The 17,589-nt window shown below is 45.5% G+C and overlaps 1 protein-coding gene across 16 annotated transcripts in view; it reads right to left on the bottom strand.

Moving 5' to 3' along the window:
* Nucleotides 1–3,349: 3,349 nt before the first annotated feature.
* The window catches only part of RBFOX2 (RNA binding fox-1 homolog 2), a 264,949-nt gene continuing 250,709 nt past the window's right edge, over nt 3,350–17,589 (bottom strand). For 14 of the 16 annotated variants that reach the window (XM_057742949.1, XM_057742956.1, XM_057742947.1 and 11 more), the window contains 3 exons: nt 11,168–11,256; nt 10,641–10,713; nt 3,350–8,935 (listed from right to left, as the gene is read on the bottom strand). In XM_057742949.1, the coding sequence (XP_057598932.1) occupies nt 8,891–8,935; nt 10,641–10,713; nt 11,168–11,256 (207 nt within the window). In that variant the 3' untranslated portion in view covers nt 3,350–8,890. Of the gene's footprint in view, nt 8,936–10,640; nt 10,714–11,167; nt 11,257–17,589 lie in introns of those variants that run through there. The other 2 variants (XR_009054807.1, XM_057742950.1) reach the window with 1 other exon arrangement.

The following is a 17,589-nucleotide window of genomic DNA, read 5'->3' as shown; positions in this document are numbered from 1 at the left end:
AAGAATAGATAATATTTCCATCAAAATTAAAGAATTTTTTAAAAAGAGAGGACCAATTCATGGTCTGCTGGTCTTTTTTTTTATTTTATTTTAAAATATTTATTTATTTTGGTGTGCGGGATCTTCATTGTGGCACGTGGGATGTTTTAGTTGCGGCATGCAGGATCTAGTTACCCTACCGGGGATTGAACCTGGGCCCGATGCATTGGTGAGAGTAGAGTCTCAACCACTGGACCACCAGGGAAGTCCCCAGTCTGCTGGTCTTAACTCAGCTTCTTCAATCAGTTGAATGAATACAGTCTCACTCTCACTAGTGAAGGAGGTCACAATGGGAGGAGAATGTGTGTTTTCATGGGAGGCCATGCCCATGATGCTAGCTATGGCTGAAAATCTTGACACCTTAGGCTTTTGGGTTTCTGGACCATTTCCAAGGTGTGTGTGTGTGTGTGTGTGTGTGTGTGCGCACGCATGCATGTGTGTACGCAGGATTCCCCACACCACCAAGCAATTCTGTGACACCAACAGGGAGTGGGCCTGGGGTTGCAGAGCTGTCCTGGGTCAGGAGTGCTGTTGGAATTAGATGCTGGGCTCAGGGAGAACAGTGCAACAGTGAAAAGAGATCAAGAATGTGCACACGCGGGGTGGGATGAATTGGGAGATTGGGACTGACATATATATACTGTTGATACCATGTATAAAATAGATAACTAATAAGAACCTACTGCATAGCACAGGCAACTCTACTCAATGCTCTGTGGTGACAGAAAGGGGAAGGATATCTAAAAAAGAGTGGATATGTGCATAGGTATGACTGAATCGCTTTGCTGTGCAGCAAGAAACTAGTACAACATTGTAAAGCAACTGTACTCTAATAAAAATTAACTAAAAAAAAAAAAGAATCTGCACACACTCAATGTGGGGTACACTTTCTTTTGAGGAAGATTTTTTAACCCCAGTTATTTTCTTTCTTTTCCCTTTAGGATTTTAACATGGTTATCGCCATCTCTTATCCAATTTATTGACCGAGGGGAATTAAGAGATTTGGGTAGAAAGATGGTGTCAGCATCTTGAGTTTCAGGAGCCTTGGGACTGCAGCTGGATGAGACAAGATTATGGAGAGTACTATGGACCCCAGTCATGGCCTTGTGTCATTAGGAAGAAACCTGGTGTCAAGTTTTCAGGGGGACAGGAGACCAATGACCCAGGCAACACCACAGCTTGAGGGATTAGAGGAAGAAGACCCTACAAAAGGGTCAGAGGGGCAGCCAGAGACGGGATGCAGTGCCAGCTCTTGGGTTTCTGCCGGGGTTTCTGCTGGAGAAGCTCTAGAAACACCAGTACTCAGACCTGAAGGGCGCAGACTCCCGAGGCTGGGACCCCAGTTCTGCTGCCTCCTACTCACCGGACAGGTTATTTCCTCTCTCCAGCCTCGGCTCCATCGTCTTTCACGTGGAGTAGCATTACTGGTGGGTCTGGGATTTGATCACTCCCTCTGCAGAAGCGGTTAGCCTGTTGCTGTTTCATGGATTCCGGGTCAGAGACAAAGGACTTTATTGCTCCCGGCCCTGCTGGCAGCACAAGCATCAGCGTGTGGGACGGGATGGGGGGATACGGTGTGGGATGGATGCTGCACCCCCAGGAGGTGTGCGCTGCGGCTGAGGAGCCCTGAGCGAGGGGCAGCCACCTCTTTCAGAGCAGGTAGGAAGCAGACTCGTTCTTCGTCCCAGGGATACACCACCCCCCATTCCTCAAGGTTACTTGCTATAATGCCACCCCAGAAAGCTCCTGGGAAAGTGAGGTCAGGTCTTCGCTTGCCGGGTACACCCAGCGAGAAGCACAGGTGCCGGTACCTGAGGAGGACACCCAGCACCAGCCTCGGGGCTGCTGAGAAGATGATGAAGGTGACGTGGACGCACGTCGGAAGGGCTCTAGGCATCCGGGATCCTCACCAGGGGTGGCCACAGGGGAAGGCGGGGGGTAGGGGTGGGAGCTGTGTTATCACCGTACATCCCAGATTGAAAAAAGTCATTCAACAAGTATTTATTGAATGCTTGCGTGTTGCAGACACTGGGGAAGCAGGTATGAACAAACAAAGCTGCTGATCTCCAGGTGCTTCAGATATAGAACAGGGAGAGGCGCCGAGGATAAACTAGCGGGGGAGCTGGTGCACAGGCCACAGACCCGGATGAGGACCGGGACTGACTCGAGGCCGCCTTGTACGGAAGCACGTCCTGCTCCGCTATTGTAGCGGGTGGCTGTCGAGAGCAGGCGGGGCTGCTGCTGGGGAAGAAGAGGGAGGCCAGGCCAGGAGACCAGGGCAGACCCGCCAGCTCGCGTTGGGGGCAGCAGCGGAGGGTCTCGGGAATGCTCGGCTGCGCGGATGCTTGGAGGTCAGGTCAGCGCCCCGGGGGAGGCGCCATCTGCTGGCATCACGTGGGGCAGCTTCAGGGTCCCGGAGGGAGAGGGTCCAGGGTCCCGCGGGGTGAAAAGCAGGGAACTAGAGTCGGCGACAGAAACTCATTCCAGAAGTTTGTCATGAAGGAGAGCACTGGGATCGTGCAAAATTATTTGCATGCTTCAGTGCCACAGGGACTAGAGGAAGGAAAAGTCCACGTGGGAGGGACGATGAAACAAAGTCCCCGAGAAGGCGGGGAAGGACGGATGGAGCCCAGGTGTGCGGGCAGCTCCTGACCGAAGACGCCTCTCCCGGTAGAACAGGAAGGACGGGGAAGGATGGGTGTGCGTCCGCGTCGATGTCTAGATTCAAGAAGATCCCGTGTGACGGCCTCCATTTCCTCCCGTAAAAGGGGGAAAGAGACGACCTGAGTGATGTTAGGGAGTTGGAGATTTAGGGGGAATTTCAGAGATTTGGGAATTACTGGAAGAAAACCCAATACAGCACAGGGAAGGAGGAAAAGGCCCAGGTCCCAAACGTAAGGAAAAGGCACACGAGCCTGGGTGACCGCCGGAGCCAGGGGAGAGGTGACAGAGGTGGCCAGCAGGGCAGTGCCCCCTGGAAGTTAGTTTCGAGGCAGGTGAGGGCGGCAGCGAGGATGCCAGGAGAGGGCGGGAGGGGAGGAGGTGAAGCGCAAGATTTCGCAGGCAGAAGCAGGAAGGCAGCTCCTGCCAGGACTGGCGGAGCCGGAGGGCAGGTGCCACAGCCGGAGGGCAGGTGCCCCAGCCCCAGCCTCTGCTGCCTTTCCCTCTCCCCTCCCCTCCCCTCATTCAGGGAGCGTTGCATTTGCCGCCTTCTTTTTTCCATCATACAAAGTCAAATCCGAGGTCTATCTTTGCAGCCTCAGGGGAGACAACACAGCTTGTTGAGGATCAACACACACAGGCCAAGGAATGGTGTTTCTCTCTTTTATTTAAAAACAGTGCTTCATTACCATTTGCAAAGGTAGAGGCAATGCTCCTCCTTCGCTTAGAGTTTATAAAAGCCAGCAACATGATCAATAATTTATACACATGGATAGTAATACAAAAAAAATAAGGAATAAAAGCTAAAGATCTAACTACTCCGACCTTCACAATTCCAGCTACTTGATAGTAATAGGAGTAACCCAATGAATACTGTATGGTCTGAAAGCTACTATACAATATGATTCTTAACGAGAAGGGGAGGGAAGTGGAGACTGTCACAAAGCCCTGGGTGCTTCTCTGGAGTTTGCAGGGAAACAGGACCCTGGGCAAGCAGCTCGGGTGTCCTAGGAAGTGATGCTGGGGGTGGGGGGTGGGGGTGGCTAGGGAGGGGGAAGAAAAGGCGAGGTGGTCGATTATACAAGCATCCCATGTGATGCCCCCATGCCCCATAGGTACCTGTTTTGCCATGGCAACGGGAGGGGGCCGGAGAAACTGCAATTGCATGTAGGGATGGATCTGTCCCTGCCACAGGGAGCCGGGACAAGTGGGGAGGTTTGGTGGCGTTTTTTAGCCTTGCAGAGATTTGGACTGAAAAGCTCAGAGACTCAGGTGGGTCAGCCTGTCAGGGACAAGCCACCCTGCCTGGCTCTCTCAGCACTTCGCAGCCCTAGCTTACGTGTGTCAGCCCCAGGTTTGCTCCAGCTATTCACAAGCAGAATTACAACACAAGAAAAAAACAATTCATATCCCTTAGGGGAAAAAAAAAAAAAGAGGATCAATTCATCACTCGATATATAATACAGCCAAAATGAGCTGCCAAAACAAGCACACACACACACAAAATACTGTGAACAGAAAAATACAAGAAAATGACAAAGCTGGGGGTCTGGGTGGGGTATCAACGTTGCTTAAAGCACTTATCAGTCCCCGGAAAAACCAAACCAAAAAATATTTTTAAGAAATTCAAAAACTTATGTACCCCCTGGGAATCTGGCGTTGGTAACAGGGGAGGGTGGGGGTGTGGAGAGAAAAGAGAATCGCTGTTCTCTTTTTGCTGGCTGGTGTGAGCTGAGCCCTCACCACACCGGCGGGCAGGCATGTGTGTCACTGCCAGGTGGAGGGGCCCCTGGCTGGCAGTCCCCTTAAAGGCAAGGTTTGAGTTGTGGCCAATGAGCAGTTCTCTCCGTTACCAAGCCCTGCCAACCAGCACTACCATGGCTGAAGTGATCGACCGTTTTCCTGAGTAAACTGTAACTGGCGACAGTTCCGGTAACGTGGAGAACTCAGCTACTGCGGCCACCCGCCAGACTTGAGGACTCCCCTCTGCCCCTCGGCTCCTTCTTCCTAGTGTATCTGATTTGGGAATTTGAGAACTTGCTGTAGCCTGGTCTGTAAGCCTTACTTTAAAGGCAGGGGCCAAGGACTTGACGGCACTCCCTAAACCAGAGGGCACACGCTGGCTTAGGACACCCAGAGTCTACTTGGGAAGGGCCCTGCTTCACGCCCTAGCTCCTGGATGGCTACTGCCTGGCTGACCAGTCAAGCGAGTATGAAGGAAGAACACAGGGAAGGGGAAAGGGAGGGAAGAGGCTTTCGGACAGTAACGTTTCCAAAAAAAATAGTGTTTTATGCAACAGAGAATCAGGTTTCACTGGTGAATACTACAAATGGCCAAACATTTTCAAGAGCATGACAAAATAAAAACACACAAATTTACGTTGGATGTTCACCTTGCCCACTATTTTTTTCCTATCTTAAGACAGTGCAAACAGGTAACTTATGCTTTTAAAACACCACTACCCCTTCCCCACCCCCCAAAGTCCCTTTCCTCCTATTTTCTGGGGGAAACAAGTCTGCGATTCTGCAAATGTTTCTGTGCTAGGGGGTTGCAAGCAGCAGAGAAGTGGCTGGGCTTGGCGAAAGGGGGCCAATGGCTCCCCCTTCCCCCCTTACAGCGCCCGCCCTCGCCCTCCGGGCTACCCCTCGCTTGGCCTCATCCTCCCTCCAGAGGGAAGGGAGGCTACTCAGCCCTTCCTGCACATCCTTGGCGTTGTTTCCACCCCGAGTTCACATCTCCTTCCTATCTGGAAGCTATGTGACTAGTTATAGGGTGGCGGTGATTCACCGACTTCTCTGCTACAACTCTAGGAAAGTAGAACCTAAACGAAGAGCAGTTCAGCCCCTGAGGAGTCACCCTTTTGAGGAAAAGCTGCTATCATTGATTTCTATTGATAGAGCTCCACTAGCTCCTCTTAAACTAAGAGTTGAACCCCAGTCCCCTTCTTTTTCAAGGAAAAATAACATGTGGCTGCTGGAGACGGATGACGACGGTAGGTTTTATAAAACCTGAGAGCCTTAAGAATGACAAATCGCAACAGCTGATCTGGGCCAGTGGGAGTTGAACTATATAATACAAGGAATTCTGGAAAAGCTCTAAGGACAGCTCTCTGGGCTGAAAGAGGGATATTCTGATAAAGGTTTTCATGAGAGGACTCCTGGAAGGAGCCCAGCTGCTAAAAGTAAGATGCTTCGTATAGCCTCTCCATCGTGACTTACAGTAAAGCTGTCAAAATCATTCATGTATTGTGATTCAGCATCGATAAATTTTCTGGAATTGAATTATCCACCAGTATCCTCTAACAAACTCACGGGATGCCAAACTCTCTTCTGACTCAGCTTCTCAGTCCCGTGGGAATGAGAGTCAGGAATAAACAAGCACTGATGCTTCGAGGAACCTGCCTCTGATGAAGTTGCCTGTATGGAGTCTCAAAGTCAAAAGCTGTTGGGGAGGTTGATAACCATTAAACCGAGGTGCTCTGAGAGCCCCAATTCTCAGTGCTGGCACTGAAAACCAAAGGCCCTTTAATAACAAGCAGGACTCTATTTAGTCTTTCTTAGTAAAGGGAGCTGAAGGAAGCAGTATTGAAACCATCCCTGGAAATGCAGCAGAGGCCACTGGAAAACACAGAGCTCGCCTATGGAGTCCTCAGCCACAACCAGCTGAACTGAAATGCACAAACGCTCAGGCTTCTGCCTCTTTTCAAAGGGCTGGGGAAGCTGCCTTCTCTGCTTTTCCCATCATCCCTCCCTCTTTCTGGAAAAAAGAATAGAAAATTCTTGAACTCACTGCCCTGTTTTCCTCCCCTGCTGCGGATACAACCATTTAGAATTTGGCCCTGTCTCCACTGAATAGTGGCTTGCCATTTGTGAGAACGGCCCTTATTTAAACAGGACACAAAATTTCTCTCAGTTTCTTTAGTCAGTAAAAGCTCTCCCTCAAAACAAAAGCAACAGAAAGAAAGAAAAAAATCCTCCCTGCCCCCATTCCCTAGAACCGTGAAAGCCCCACGTCCCATTACCCACCCCCCAACTAAAATATTTATATACACAAAACAAAAATTGTCTTAACAGCAACAAACCAAACTTTGGCTTGGGGAGGGGAACCCTTAAAAAATGGCCAATGGACCGGGCAGTCTGGCATCCCCTATTCTGTGCATTCCTCCCCAGAATCAATAAGAATTGCATCGAGGCCTCTAGCTTCCTTGAGGTCTCCCCTAGTTTCAGGGAAGCCTCCCTCCTAGTTATCAGGAGAGAGAGGATTCTGAAGGGGGAGAAGATATGTATTGTACACGACAGGCCAGTCCCCCCCCCAAGATAGATCCCTCTGCTCACAAAGAATGCTTGATGCTGTCATATGTCAGTCATTTTAATCCAGGGACATGAATCAGTCAAGAACATGTGTGGAGGCAGGAGTTAAAAACAACAACAACAAACCAAAACAAACCCATAGCAAACCAGAAGCTCCATGTCTCTGAATTACTCCCTTTAGCAGCTATCCCTCGGGTGAAAGGTCACCCTAGTACCAACGTGAATAGACCAGGGAGCCAATTGGACCGTGCTTTTCTATTTTCTAATGGCTTCATTTTGGAAATGCTGCAGGACCCTTGCCTTTAATAGCTAATAGCTAGAAGAGAAACACTCTCTCCCCTACCCCGAAGACAGATATAAAATGGAAGCCGGGTAGTGAAAGCAGTGACTCACTGTGGTGGCCACCACGTGGCTCTTTCTGGCAACATATGAGATCCTGGCCATTTCAGACCCTCCTTCCTGTATAGGAGGGGAGTAGCCTCAGGGGCTTGTTTCACATCCTGTAGTGTTCACGAATACCAAGTGGTCCAGGTGCTCAGCTGGGTGTCTTTGGAGGATAATGAGAAGATGGGTGGATTGGCCACAAGGGCTCCAGACTGTGGACAGAGAAGTGACTTGTAAAGGCTCTGGAAGATGAAAGTCCTATGGCTTTGGAGCTTGTACAAAGTGCCTTTGCCTGCCCTCACATGCCCTACTCACCAAAACCTCCAAGGACAGTTGATCTAGGGCTCAGTGCTTTATTTTTTGCCACCAGAGCCTTGGTTATATGTTTTATACTTTGTACTGACTTTTTGATGCAAGAGAAAGATCGGGAATATCAGGGCGCCTTGCCTGACATGGTCTAACATCACTTTCCTCGCCCTCACCCTCTTCACTGGCGCTCGACAATTTTACTTCTAGCCCTCAAGCTGTGCCCGGACACCTGGGGTAACCGGGCCACTGGCTATTTATTCCTCTGTCCCTGGGTCCTCAATTCCTGAATCTGGAGGGCATGGGAGCAGGGTGTTAGTGAAAGGAGAGATGGGCTAAGCTGTGGTTCAATGGAAGGGGAAGCAGCCCAGCAGGAATGCCAGGGTTTACAGCAAAGGAAAGAGTGATTTTTTTTCATACTCCAGAGTTCCTTTTGAGACCGGTTTCCTAATGAGGTGTTTATTATCCACAGTCTGAGCGCATGTTTGGAAATATTAATACTATAATTCCAAAAACGATGCCAACTCTCTCAGGCCGTGCGTGTAATATGATTGTAAAAAGAATGGAGGAGACAGGAGGGAAGAGGAGAGGAAAGTGTCTGTAATTCTCTTGCCCTGCAAGCACACATTCCTATCATCTATTAGCATGTGGATTCCAGCCACAGCCAGTCAGAATTGCCTGCCAAAGACCAGAAACTCAGAAGACTAGAAGGATATGCTGTTGCAGAGAGATCTCTTCCACTTCTGCTTGCCCCCCAGCCATTCAGCACCAGATACACTTTGGTAATTCTGTCTGCTGACTTCTGACCAGATGCACTTATCAGCTCCTAGTGTCTCTCCGTCCTCATTAACTGCCTCTTCCGTGATTGATAGAATAAGCTAAGCATGGACATACAGACATGGAAATGCATTTTTTTTTTTACCACAGTTTAAAAAAAAAAAGAAGAAAAAAGAAAGAAAAAAATGCACAATCTTTGGAACAAAAGAATTAAAGGCAGAAATTTAAAGGAAAAATACATATTCAAAGAACATAGTGAGGTATAAAAAAGTATTCTCTTTTTTTGTGTTTTTTGTTTGTTTGTTTGTTTTTCCTCTTCATCTTGCTATAGAGTTCCTCTACTAGTAAATATTGCAATAGCCAGGCCTCATGAACTGGGGGGCTGTCCCATTTGCAGGGGTCTCACGTCACTTCAGTAAGGGGCAAATCGGCTGTAGCCACCTCGGTATAAACTCGCCTGCAGTAATTAAAGACACAAAAATGATTAAAAGGTCGATGAGAGAAGCATTACAAAAGAAGACATATGTCCTGATTTGGAAAATCAGCTTCCTTAGAAGCCTCAAAGCAACTGGTTAGATGTTGGCTAGTGCATGAGGTCAGGAAACCAGCTTCTGCCTCTAAGATGCTCAGACCAGAGCCCAAACATTTATTGCTGACCTGATATTCTCAAGGGGAGAGTATGACAATGGTTCACTGCATTATTCACGTAAGTTAGCACAGGAGAGAAACGGAATGAAGTTTAAAACCAAGTCTGTAAAAAGTTCACTTTTTTGAAAGCATGGGTCTTGTTTACCTCGATTACCTCATTACAATCGTGACCTGAAGCAGACTGCTGATTTTACCTCCTCACCTCTTACCTGACAGTGGAGAACATGCTACTTCTGACCACTCTCTCTGTCACAGCACATATGTGAGATGGTGCTGGATTTAAACCTGAGTTAATCTTTCAATAATAAAGTCTATTTCTAAAGTCTGTAATTTATAAAAAATACCAACCAGGTTGTTTCTTGACATATCTGACTGTCATCTTTTATATATATATACACACACATATATATGTAAAACTGGGGTTTTAAGTGGGCTTTTTTCCTTTCTTTAATCATTACCTAGTGAATTATCTTTTTCAACCGAAAGTTCCCTAGGTACATATCACTACTTGGGTCACTCTTTTAGTATAGGACTTATATTACTTGGGCACTAAATAAAACCTCAGGAATTCCCATCACTTTCCTTACACTGTATGTCTCTACCTCAGTTCTGAACACGCTCCCCCCCGGTCCCCGGACCCTGTTACTTCCTCCCGCAGATCTTCATTGATAGAGACTCAGTGTGGGAAGTGGCAGGCTCTCTCACATCCTTTATGTCTTAACTGCGACCCATCATTCTGCCTCCCTCTCAGACACGGTCATCTGTGTTTCCAGGCCGTGGCCCAGTGACACTGTGGTTGGTAGTGAACATCTGGCACAAGGAGGTATCACTGTGGACCGGCCAGTCTCTGCTGAAGGCAGTGAGTCCCAGGCAGTGGACCTGGAGGTGTCCAGGCCAACACAAAAATACTGCAGGGGGGATTTGAGTTTGGTCAGGGGGGTTATTCTAGATGAGCTCTATGGACTTTTTGCATATTTCTAAGAAAATACCATATTTTGCCACAAATGTTAGTAATAAAACATCTTTGTAAGCCACCTGCTTGGTGATTTCTAGTACTATCTGCTGGAAGGCTTAGGAATAGCAGGGACATCCTTTGGCATCTGCATTTGAAGCAGACAGGTTAAGTTTTTTGAAAAGTGTACTGTGAAAACTGGAGAGTTTTATGCCCCAAGTCTTTGCTAATACCTATCAGTTAAACTCTGCCACAGGCACGTGTTCAACATGTGAGCCAATATAAAACAGCAACCTGTTCCCTTCTTTCCTCCCAAGCAATGCTGTTACTTTGGGTTGACTGTCACTGCTCATTCCTTTCTGCTGTCCTTAACCAGGGCAGGGGGCTCACACCAGCACAGAGAAGTGATATGAAACTTCCAGATAGTCCTATTGGTTTTAATACTTTGGCAATGGAAGAAGGGCCGAATTTATTACCTCCCTAGATCTTCTGTAGTCTGTAGGTAAAAGTCAGAAGAAGTAAAACGTTAAAAAAAAAAAAAAAAAAAGGCACATCTACTTACCACAGCGCCAACTCCATAGCTGGCGGCAGGGGCAAGGGCATGGTAGGGGTCAGCTGTGTACACCCTGCCGTAACTGGAAAAAGAAGTCCAATCAGGGAGGCAAAGCAAACACAGTGATCAAAGAGAGAAATACAGAAAATAAGGGGTTTTACTGCACTAAGGACTTGTGAGTAACTTGGTCTTGGACTGTTATTAGGAAACTGGCAGGATGGAAAAAGACTCTCTGTTCTACTCCTAGGCAGTAACTGAAAATTTCTGAAGTACTTCTATAAGATGGAAAAGGAGGGCATTGGTGATGAGGGAGAGGGAACTTGGGGTCAAAGCCAAAAAGACCCGAGAACAAGGTGGGAGGGACGGCGGGGGTGGGGGGAGTGCAAGCTGCTGGGTTTTGGGCAGGAGAGAGTGGAGGCAGAAAGCCAGCTCAGCAGGCAGCCCGCGGGCTAAGCGCCCTGTTGGAAATGGGGCAGGGAGGGAAAGGGGGTGCCGAGGGTTGGCTCGGCGCTCCCTGCCTGCCTCTCGGTACCTACCCGTCGCTGTAAGCGGCTGCAGCAGCGGCAGCGGCGGTGGCTGCGGTTGCAGTAGCAGGCTGTGCGTATCTGTAGGCTGCGTATCCACCCTACAGGAGAGAAGAGAACTGACTTTACAGATACCTCTCCCCCTGGGGGGACAGGTGAACACACACCCGCCCACACGTAGACGGACACAGACACAGACGCAGAGACAGACACGAACACAGACACACACGTGGGGAGAGAATGTTTCAAACTGCATCAGTCTGCATGTTATTCCTTAGTGTAAAATTAAGCTCTGTCCAAGGCAGGGATTTGCTTTGCAATTTGTAATCGTAACAAAAATAAAGTACATTGGAGTACCTGTTCTCAAACTTAAGAAATGAAGATATGATTTAAAACATTTTTTTAATTGAAATATAGTTGATTTACAATGTTGTGTTAGTTTCAGGTGTATAGTAAAGTGATTCAGTTATACATATCTATATATCTATATATCTACTCGTCTTTACATTCTTTTCCATTATAGGTTATTACAAGATACTGAGTATAGTTCCCTGTGCTACACACTAGGACCCTGTTGGTTATCTATTTTAATATATAAGTATATTTTAATTCCAAACTAATTTATTCCCCTCCTCACCACCCCAAGAAATGAAGACATGTTTTTGGATCTTTGTTGGAACTTTCATCAGGGAAAATATTTATAGGAAGTTGGGAGAACTTTATCTGACTGACAGGAAATGTAAATTATAACATTAAATTTATACATGCTCATTTATATGTAAATTAAAACATTAAATTTATATGTGTTAACTTCAGATTCTCTGATGTGTACTCAGATTGATCTGTTGCTAAGAGCCCACAGTATATAAAGAAAGGTCCCAGACAGTGCTATGCTCCATGTGGCCTAGGGCGTTTGCCAAGAGGCTAAGATAACCAGGCGATATTTAGAAGGAAGAACCCGTGTAGATCAGGGCTTGGCAAACCTCCACCTGTGGGCCAATGCAGTTTGCAACCTGTTTTTGAAAGTAGTTGTGATAGAGACCGTATGGCCTACGAAGCAGAAAATCTTTACCACCTGGCCCCCTGTGGAAAAAGTTTGCCAACTCCAATCTATATTTCAGGCTCAGGCAAATCAGAGTACAAAGGGCTGTGGATCCTTGGGCTAGATTCAAACAGTTTAGGAAGCCCTTCCCATCTTCCAAGCAGTAGGCTGCATTGATTTTTCTTCCCTAAAAGGTTTTGGGATTCTTATATCCTAATCTCACAGCAGGTCCTGGAGCTTTTCTTCCGAGGGTTCAAATATCCTCTCAGTCCTAAAGAGTTCCAGACTCCCCTGTCCTGCTATTTTACCTCCGTTTAGGTAAACCAAATACTCAAAAGGTTTTCCCTGTCAGGGTGAAATACTTCATAAAATATTTCCAAGATAATTACAACAACAAATGCACATGAGACAGGCTATTTGAAAAAGTGGCAAGCTCTACTTTTCCTTCTTTTTCTTTACCTTTCTAGAATTTATCTATTTTACCTAAACCTACTTCAGGTGTGTACTTTTATTATCTTTCCCCATCAAATATAGCTAAATACAGCTGTGTCCATTTGGAGGGCACCTCAGCAGAGAGCACAGCATATTTTGTTTCTGTAGATTACTGTGTCCGTTTCTCATGGACATCTGAAGCTTTCTGCTCTGTGCTTTCTACTCTCTATTCCTTCAAATGTTCAATTTTTGCTAAGCCTACAAAAGAAATTTCAAATTTACTTCTCTGTCATTTCTTAGGATTGAAAACAAGCATTTTCTAATGGGACCCTTGGTCTTCTTAGCCATGTGACAAGGCAGCTTCTGGCTTGCTGCTTTTATTTCTGTTCACATCTTATTCTGCAAATACCTGCAATTTCTTCTTAGAGGTTTCTACAGCTTTTTGCTTCTTTCTTATATAATTTATGCGTCCTCTAACTGAAGACTGCACTGTAGGGGAAAACTTACTCCTGCTCTTTAAATTTATACTGCTTAAATTCATCAGAAGCAACTTCAAACGTAGATTAAAAAAAAAAATCCCTGATTGGCTTTCAGTGGTTTTGTATTATTCCTTCTTTGTTCTTCAAGTGAATGACTTGGAAAAGTAAACACTGCTTTCTCAATTATAAATCTTTCCACAGATATTCCTATAAATAAGAAAACTCTAATTAATATTATCAAACACTGGCAATGAGATGGTAATGGATAGGGCTGTGGCAGGAAGCACCCCCAGGGGCTGTGATCCACACACTTCCTCTGAATTCTAGCCAAGTCTGTGGGAACAGGCAAGCCAGACTGATTTGGGCAAAGCCGTACACCCAGGCTGCAATATATATACCGCCATCCATATACACGAGTATATACATTATATATAAACTAACTAAAGTGTCTCTTTACCTTTTTTTTTTAAACTTCTAAAGAAAAAATGAAACAGCAAAAGCAATTGTTAAAACAACATGCTAATCATCATAGTTGAAATTTTAAGCTTTATATGAAACTTGAAGGCTGAGTTTTCTGGTGCCACTAGAGATGGTTCCACTAGTTTCAAATTAAAGTTTGCTAGCGTGAAGTTTACAGCAGGGCCATGAGTAGTAAAACGTCTTTGTAAATGAGGGTAATGTGGTAAAGCTCAGGAGTTCTGTCTTTTTAGCATTCCTTCAAAATCCAAAATAATCTCTAAAAACGGAAAAAGTCAAGGTAATAAAAGCAATTAAAGCCTAATTTATATCTTTCTGAGGAAATATTTAAATACTGAAGTTCTATGCCATGGGGCAGAGGTATACATTCTCATAAAAGTACTAACTAGACTCTCAGTAAGTCTCAGTATATCAGAGATACTGGGGATGTATTAAGTCATTAAATCTGAGCTGTATTGCTCTAATCCTGGAAAAAAAAAAAAAAAGAGATTCTGAATGAGGTTACTGATAGCCATTTGCCCTCAGTTTCCTCAGCCTGCAAGAAGCAGTAGGAACCACAGTGGCTTGGGGGTAGTGTTATTGTTAACCAAGACAATTTTAATGGCTCAGGCTGTGGGAAAGAAGGCTCCTTCCAAGCCAGAAGGAAATGAAGATAATCTATCTGCAGTCCTTTCCATCTGCTATGAGTGAATTCTGACTCTGGAGCTCCAATCTGATTCCAATTCAGGAACACAGGACAGGGATGCAGATATTCTAAGGATAACAAAAGACTCAAGGCTGAAGAAGAACATCAACAGTTTTAAGAAAACTACATTTTTTTTTTTAAAAAGCAAGTCATATTGCCACATGTCTACTCTTCTAATAACTTGATGATAATGGTGCTATAGAGAGGCCCTTTAAAGGGGAAGGGGTCTGTGTTTAGGATGGGCAGGTTAATATCCCAGTAAACTAATTTGGTAATTCATCGACGACTACCCCAAAAGTAGAAAACTTAAATTGTATATCATGGATTTACTCCTCTTAGATGTATTCTTAGTATTTCTGCTGGTGCTTTATTTACTTATTTTCCTCAGATCTTTATTGGAGTATAATTGCTTTACACTGCTGTGCAGTTTCTGCTGTACAACAAAGTGAGTTGGCTGTATTTACACATATATCCCCATATCCACCCCCACCTTGAGCCTCCCTCCACTCCTCCCTATCCCAGCCCTCTAGGTCATCACCAAGCATCGAGCTGATCTCCCTGTGTTATATAGCTGCTTCCCACTAGCTATCTATTTTACATTTGGTAGTGTATATATGTCTATGCTACCCTCTCACTTCGTCCCAGCTTCTTCCCACCCCTCCCCATGTCCTCAAGTCTGCTGGTGCTTTAAATTTGTTAGTCAACAAAATATCTCACCACAATATAAGCCAATGAACATTCAGATGTATTTGTTTCTATTCTGGATTTTGGAATGCATAAAGAATCCAGGCTGAGAAACTGTTTTCTCAACTTTCACTTCTATTAGCAAATCTGAAGTTGTTTATGGAACATGAGAACAAAGTGCAGTTTGAAACACCAAGGGTTTCATTGCTGTTTCTTAAGTTTTTCAAAAAGAACAAGGGTGGGGGAGGGGGTAGGAGAGACAGGGTTCAGGCGTGGGGAGGGGATATGGCGCCACATTTATTAATCACATTAAAAACTAAGCATGCCGACATCTGGAGCTAGAACAACCAGCAAAATCACCACGTTCAGACTCGGATTGGCTAACTCTATCTATCCCAGCATTCTCTTGGGACAGCGGTTTGCCCTAGGCTCTACCACAAGCTCGGTGAAGTACACAGCCTCAATTACTAGAGCGTGCAGCCACAACGACCTGGTATTACGGAAACAGTCAGTCACCACTTGAGTTAACATTCCAGACCCTAACGACGGGCCCCTCCCCAGCCCAGAGAAAGAGTGGATCCTGCCCCCCCTCGCCCTGGCCCACGCCACAATGTTAATCATTATAACAAGCAGTAACCCATCTGTTATATCAGAGAAGGGAACAGAGACTCCACTGAGAGACTGAGAGTGAGATGTTAGCATTTCTTCAGCTGACTGCACAAACGAACAAACAAAAAAAAAAGAGGAGAAATAATTCATTTGGAGATATGAAGTCATGAGATAGCTGATGTGTATTGCTTTTAACCATGCACCGATGCAAAACTGAAGCAACCATTAATAATAAAAATTAAAAAGGACATATGTATTTACACACAATCAGACCTGTTTGATCTGAAGCAGTTTGCAGATTCTATCTGTGTGTGATTTGAAATAAAACAAAAAATGGGGATTAGCATGGCCAAGGCACACCCTAATGTCAGAGGGCACACACGGACAGCTTTTGGGAACCTGACAGCTGGATAAATTTGGCACGGCTAAGCCTGGTCCAAATATTCACATGCCCCTTTAAAAATACTTTCTTATTCCTTCGTAATTCATTCTGAATGATTTCTAGTGCTCCCAGACAGGGACAGCCCAATGCTACATCACTCCCCCATCCAACCTTCCTGATTCAGTTCTGACCCGCAGCGCTCGCCTGTATACTCGCCCTCTGGCCACACCCATACATTCTGATTCAGTGTTCCGCTAAAATGTTTCTTGTGTTTAAGCCTTCTATCCTTTCTCATCTCCGTTAACACATCCCTGCCTTCAACTTCCAGCTTTTTCAAAGGAAAATGCTGTTACCTTTAAGATCCTTTCGTTGCTGTTGTTAGTCTCACTTTTCCATTGCTCAGTGTCACCTCCTAGGAATTTTCTACTCCACTCTGAACCAATTTTACTGTCTAGTGAACTATACAGCGTTGCCACACTGACCACGATTCTCCTGCATAGTTCTGCAGCTGTGTGTTAACTAGAACAAAATGGAAGGGTTCTACGTATTCTCCCTCTGATACCTGACCTTTCACTGCCTACCCAAGTTTAATCTCCCCTTGTCTTGATTTTCACCTGGCCGTTCATTTTATTATTACACTTTGTTTTAGCATTTACATTAAAACAGGACTTTGGTGAGCATGTGATGTCAAGACACCTTCTTTCTACCTGGAAGACAATGACGTCATGTGACACTGAGGAGAAGAATGTGTATTTCAAGACCAGCGGACAAAATGAAGGCTTGTTCCCTACACGTGGTGTATAGATTTATAGAGCACAGGGGGTGGGGGGGGGGGGGGGGCGGTGAGGGTGGGCGGGCAGTGGGGAGAATGGCGGGAGCGATGCTTCAAATCACCACAGCAGAGATCTGGTCCAACAAGCTTGGGTCTAAGGCTGTGCCTCTGGGAATCACTCTGTCTCTATAGGAATCTAATTCCCTCCTTCCCCTCACCTCCTCCCCTCTCCGGCTGAGATCCACTGCTCTCGACTGCACTTGTATGAGGAGGGCTCTTTAGGAGAACAGAGTTCTTTGGTGGCAATATGGCACCTTTGATTAAATGTGAGTAACACAGATGTGAATACGAAATTCGTAATAACGATAATATTGTTACTGCTTTTGACTGAGAGACCTATCTACTTGGAAGAGTGGATATGAAAAATTTTTAAGGAAAATCCTTTAAATTTATCTTATTATTATTAAAATTGGAGTTAAGGAAAGAAATTTTTATGATCAACTTGGTATCTTCCACTTCTTACTTTTATGATAGAGGAGAGATGATCTTTAATTAACTAAACCTTTCAAACACTACTATTCCACAGCTCCCCGAATTAGTTCATTCCCAAAAGCTTGCTGGGTAGCCACATAAATAAACTGCGTTGTGAGACGCTATCTACTCTTTTCTTTATCCTGACATGCAGCTATCAGCAAACCTAACAGTGCATCATTATCCAAATGCACTCACTAATCTAGATTTAAGGTGAAAGGAAAAGAGGGCACGGGAAATGCATGTTTCAATTTTAGACTCCCAATATGTCTAGATTTTTAAGACAACTTCAAACTTACATAGCAGCACAGCCCACTTACTACTGTGCTTTCACGACAGGG

Source organism: Hippopotamus amphibius, chromosome 7, assembly GCF_030028045.1.
Source record: "Hippopotamus amphibius kiboko isolate mHipAmp2 chromosome 7, mHipAmp2.hap2, whole genome shotgun sequence".
NCBI classification, from domain to species: Eukaryota; Metazoa; Chordata; class Mammalia; order Artiodactyla; family Hippopotamidae; genus Hippopotamus; species Hippopotamus amphibius.
Note: the sequence above shows the minus strand (reverse complement) of the source record. Positions and strands in the feature narration are given on the sequence as shown.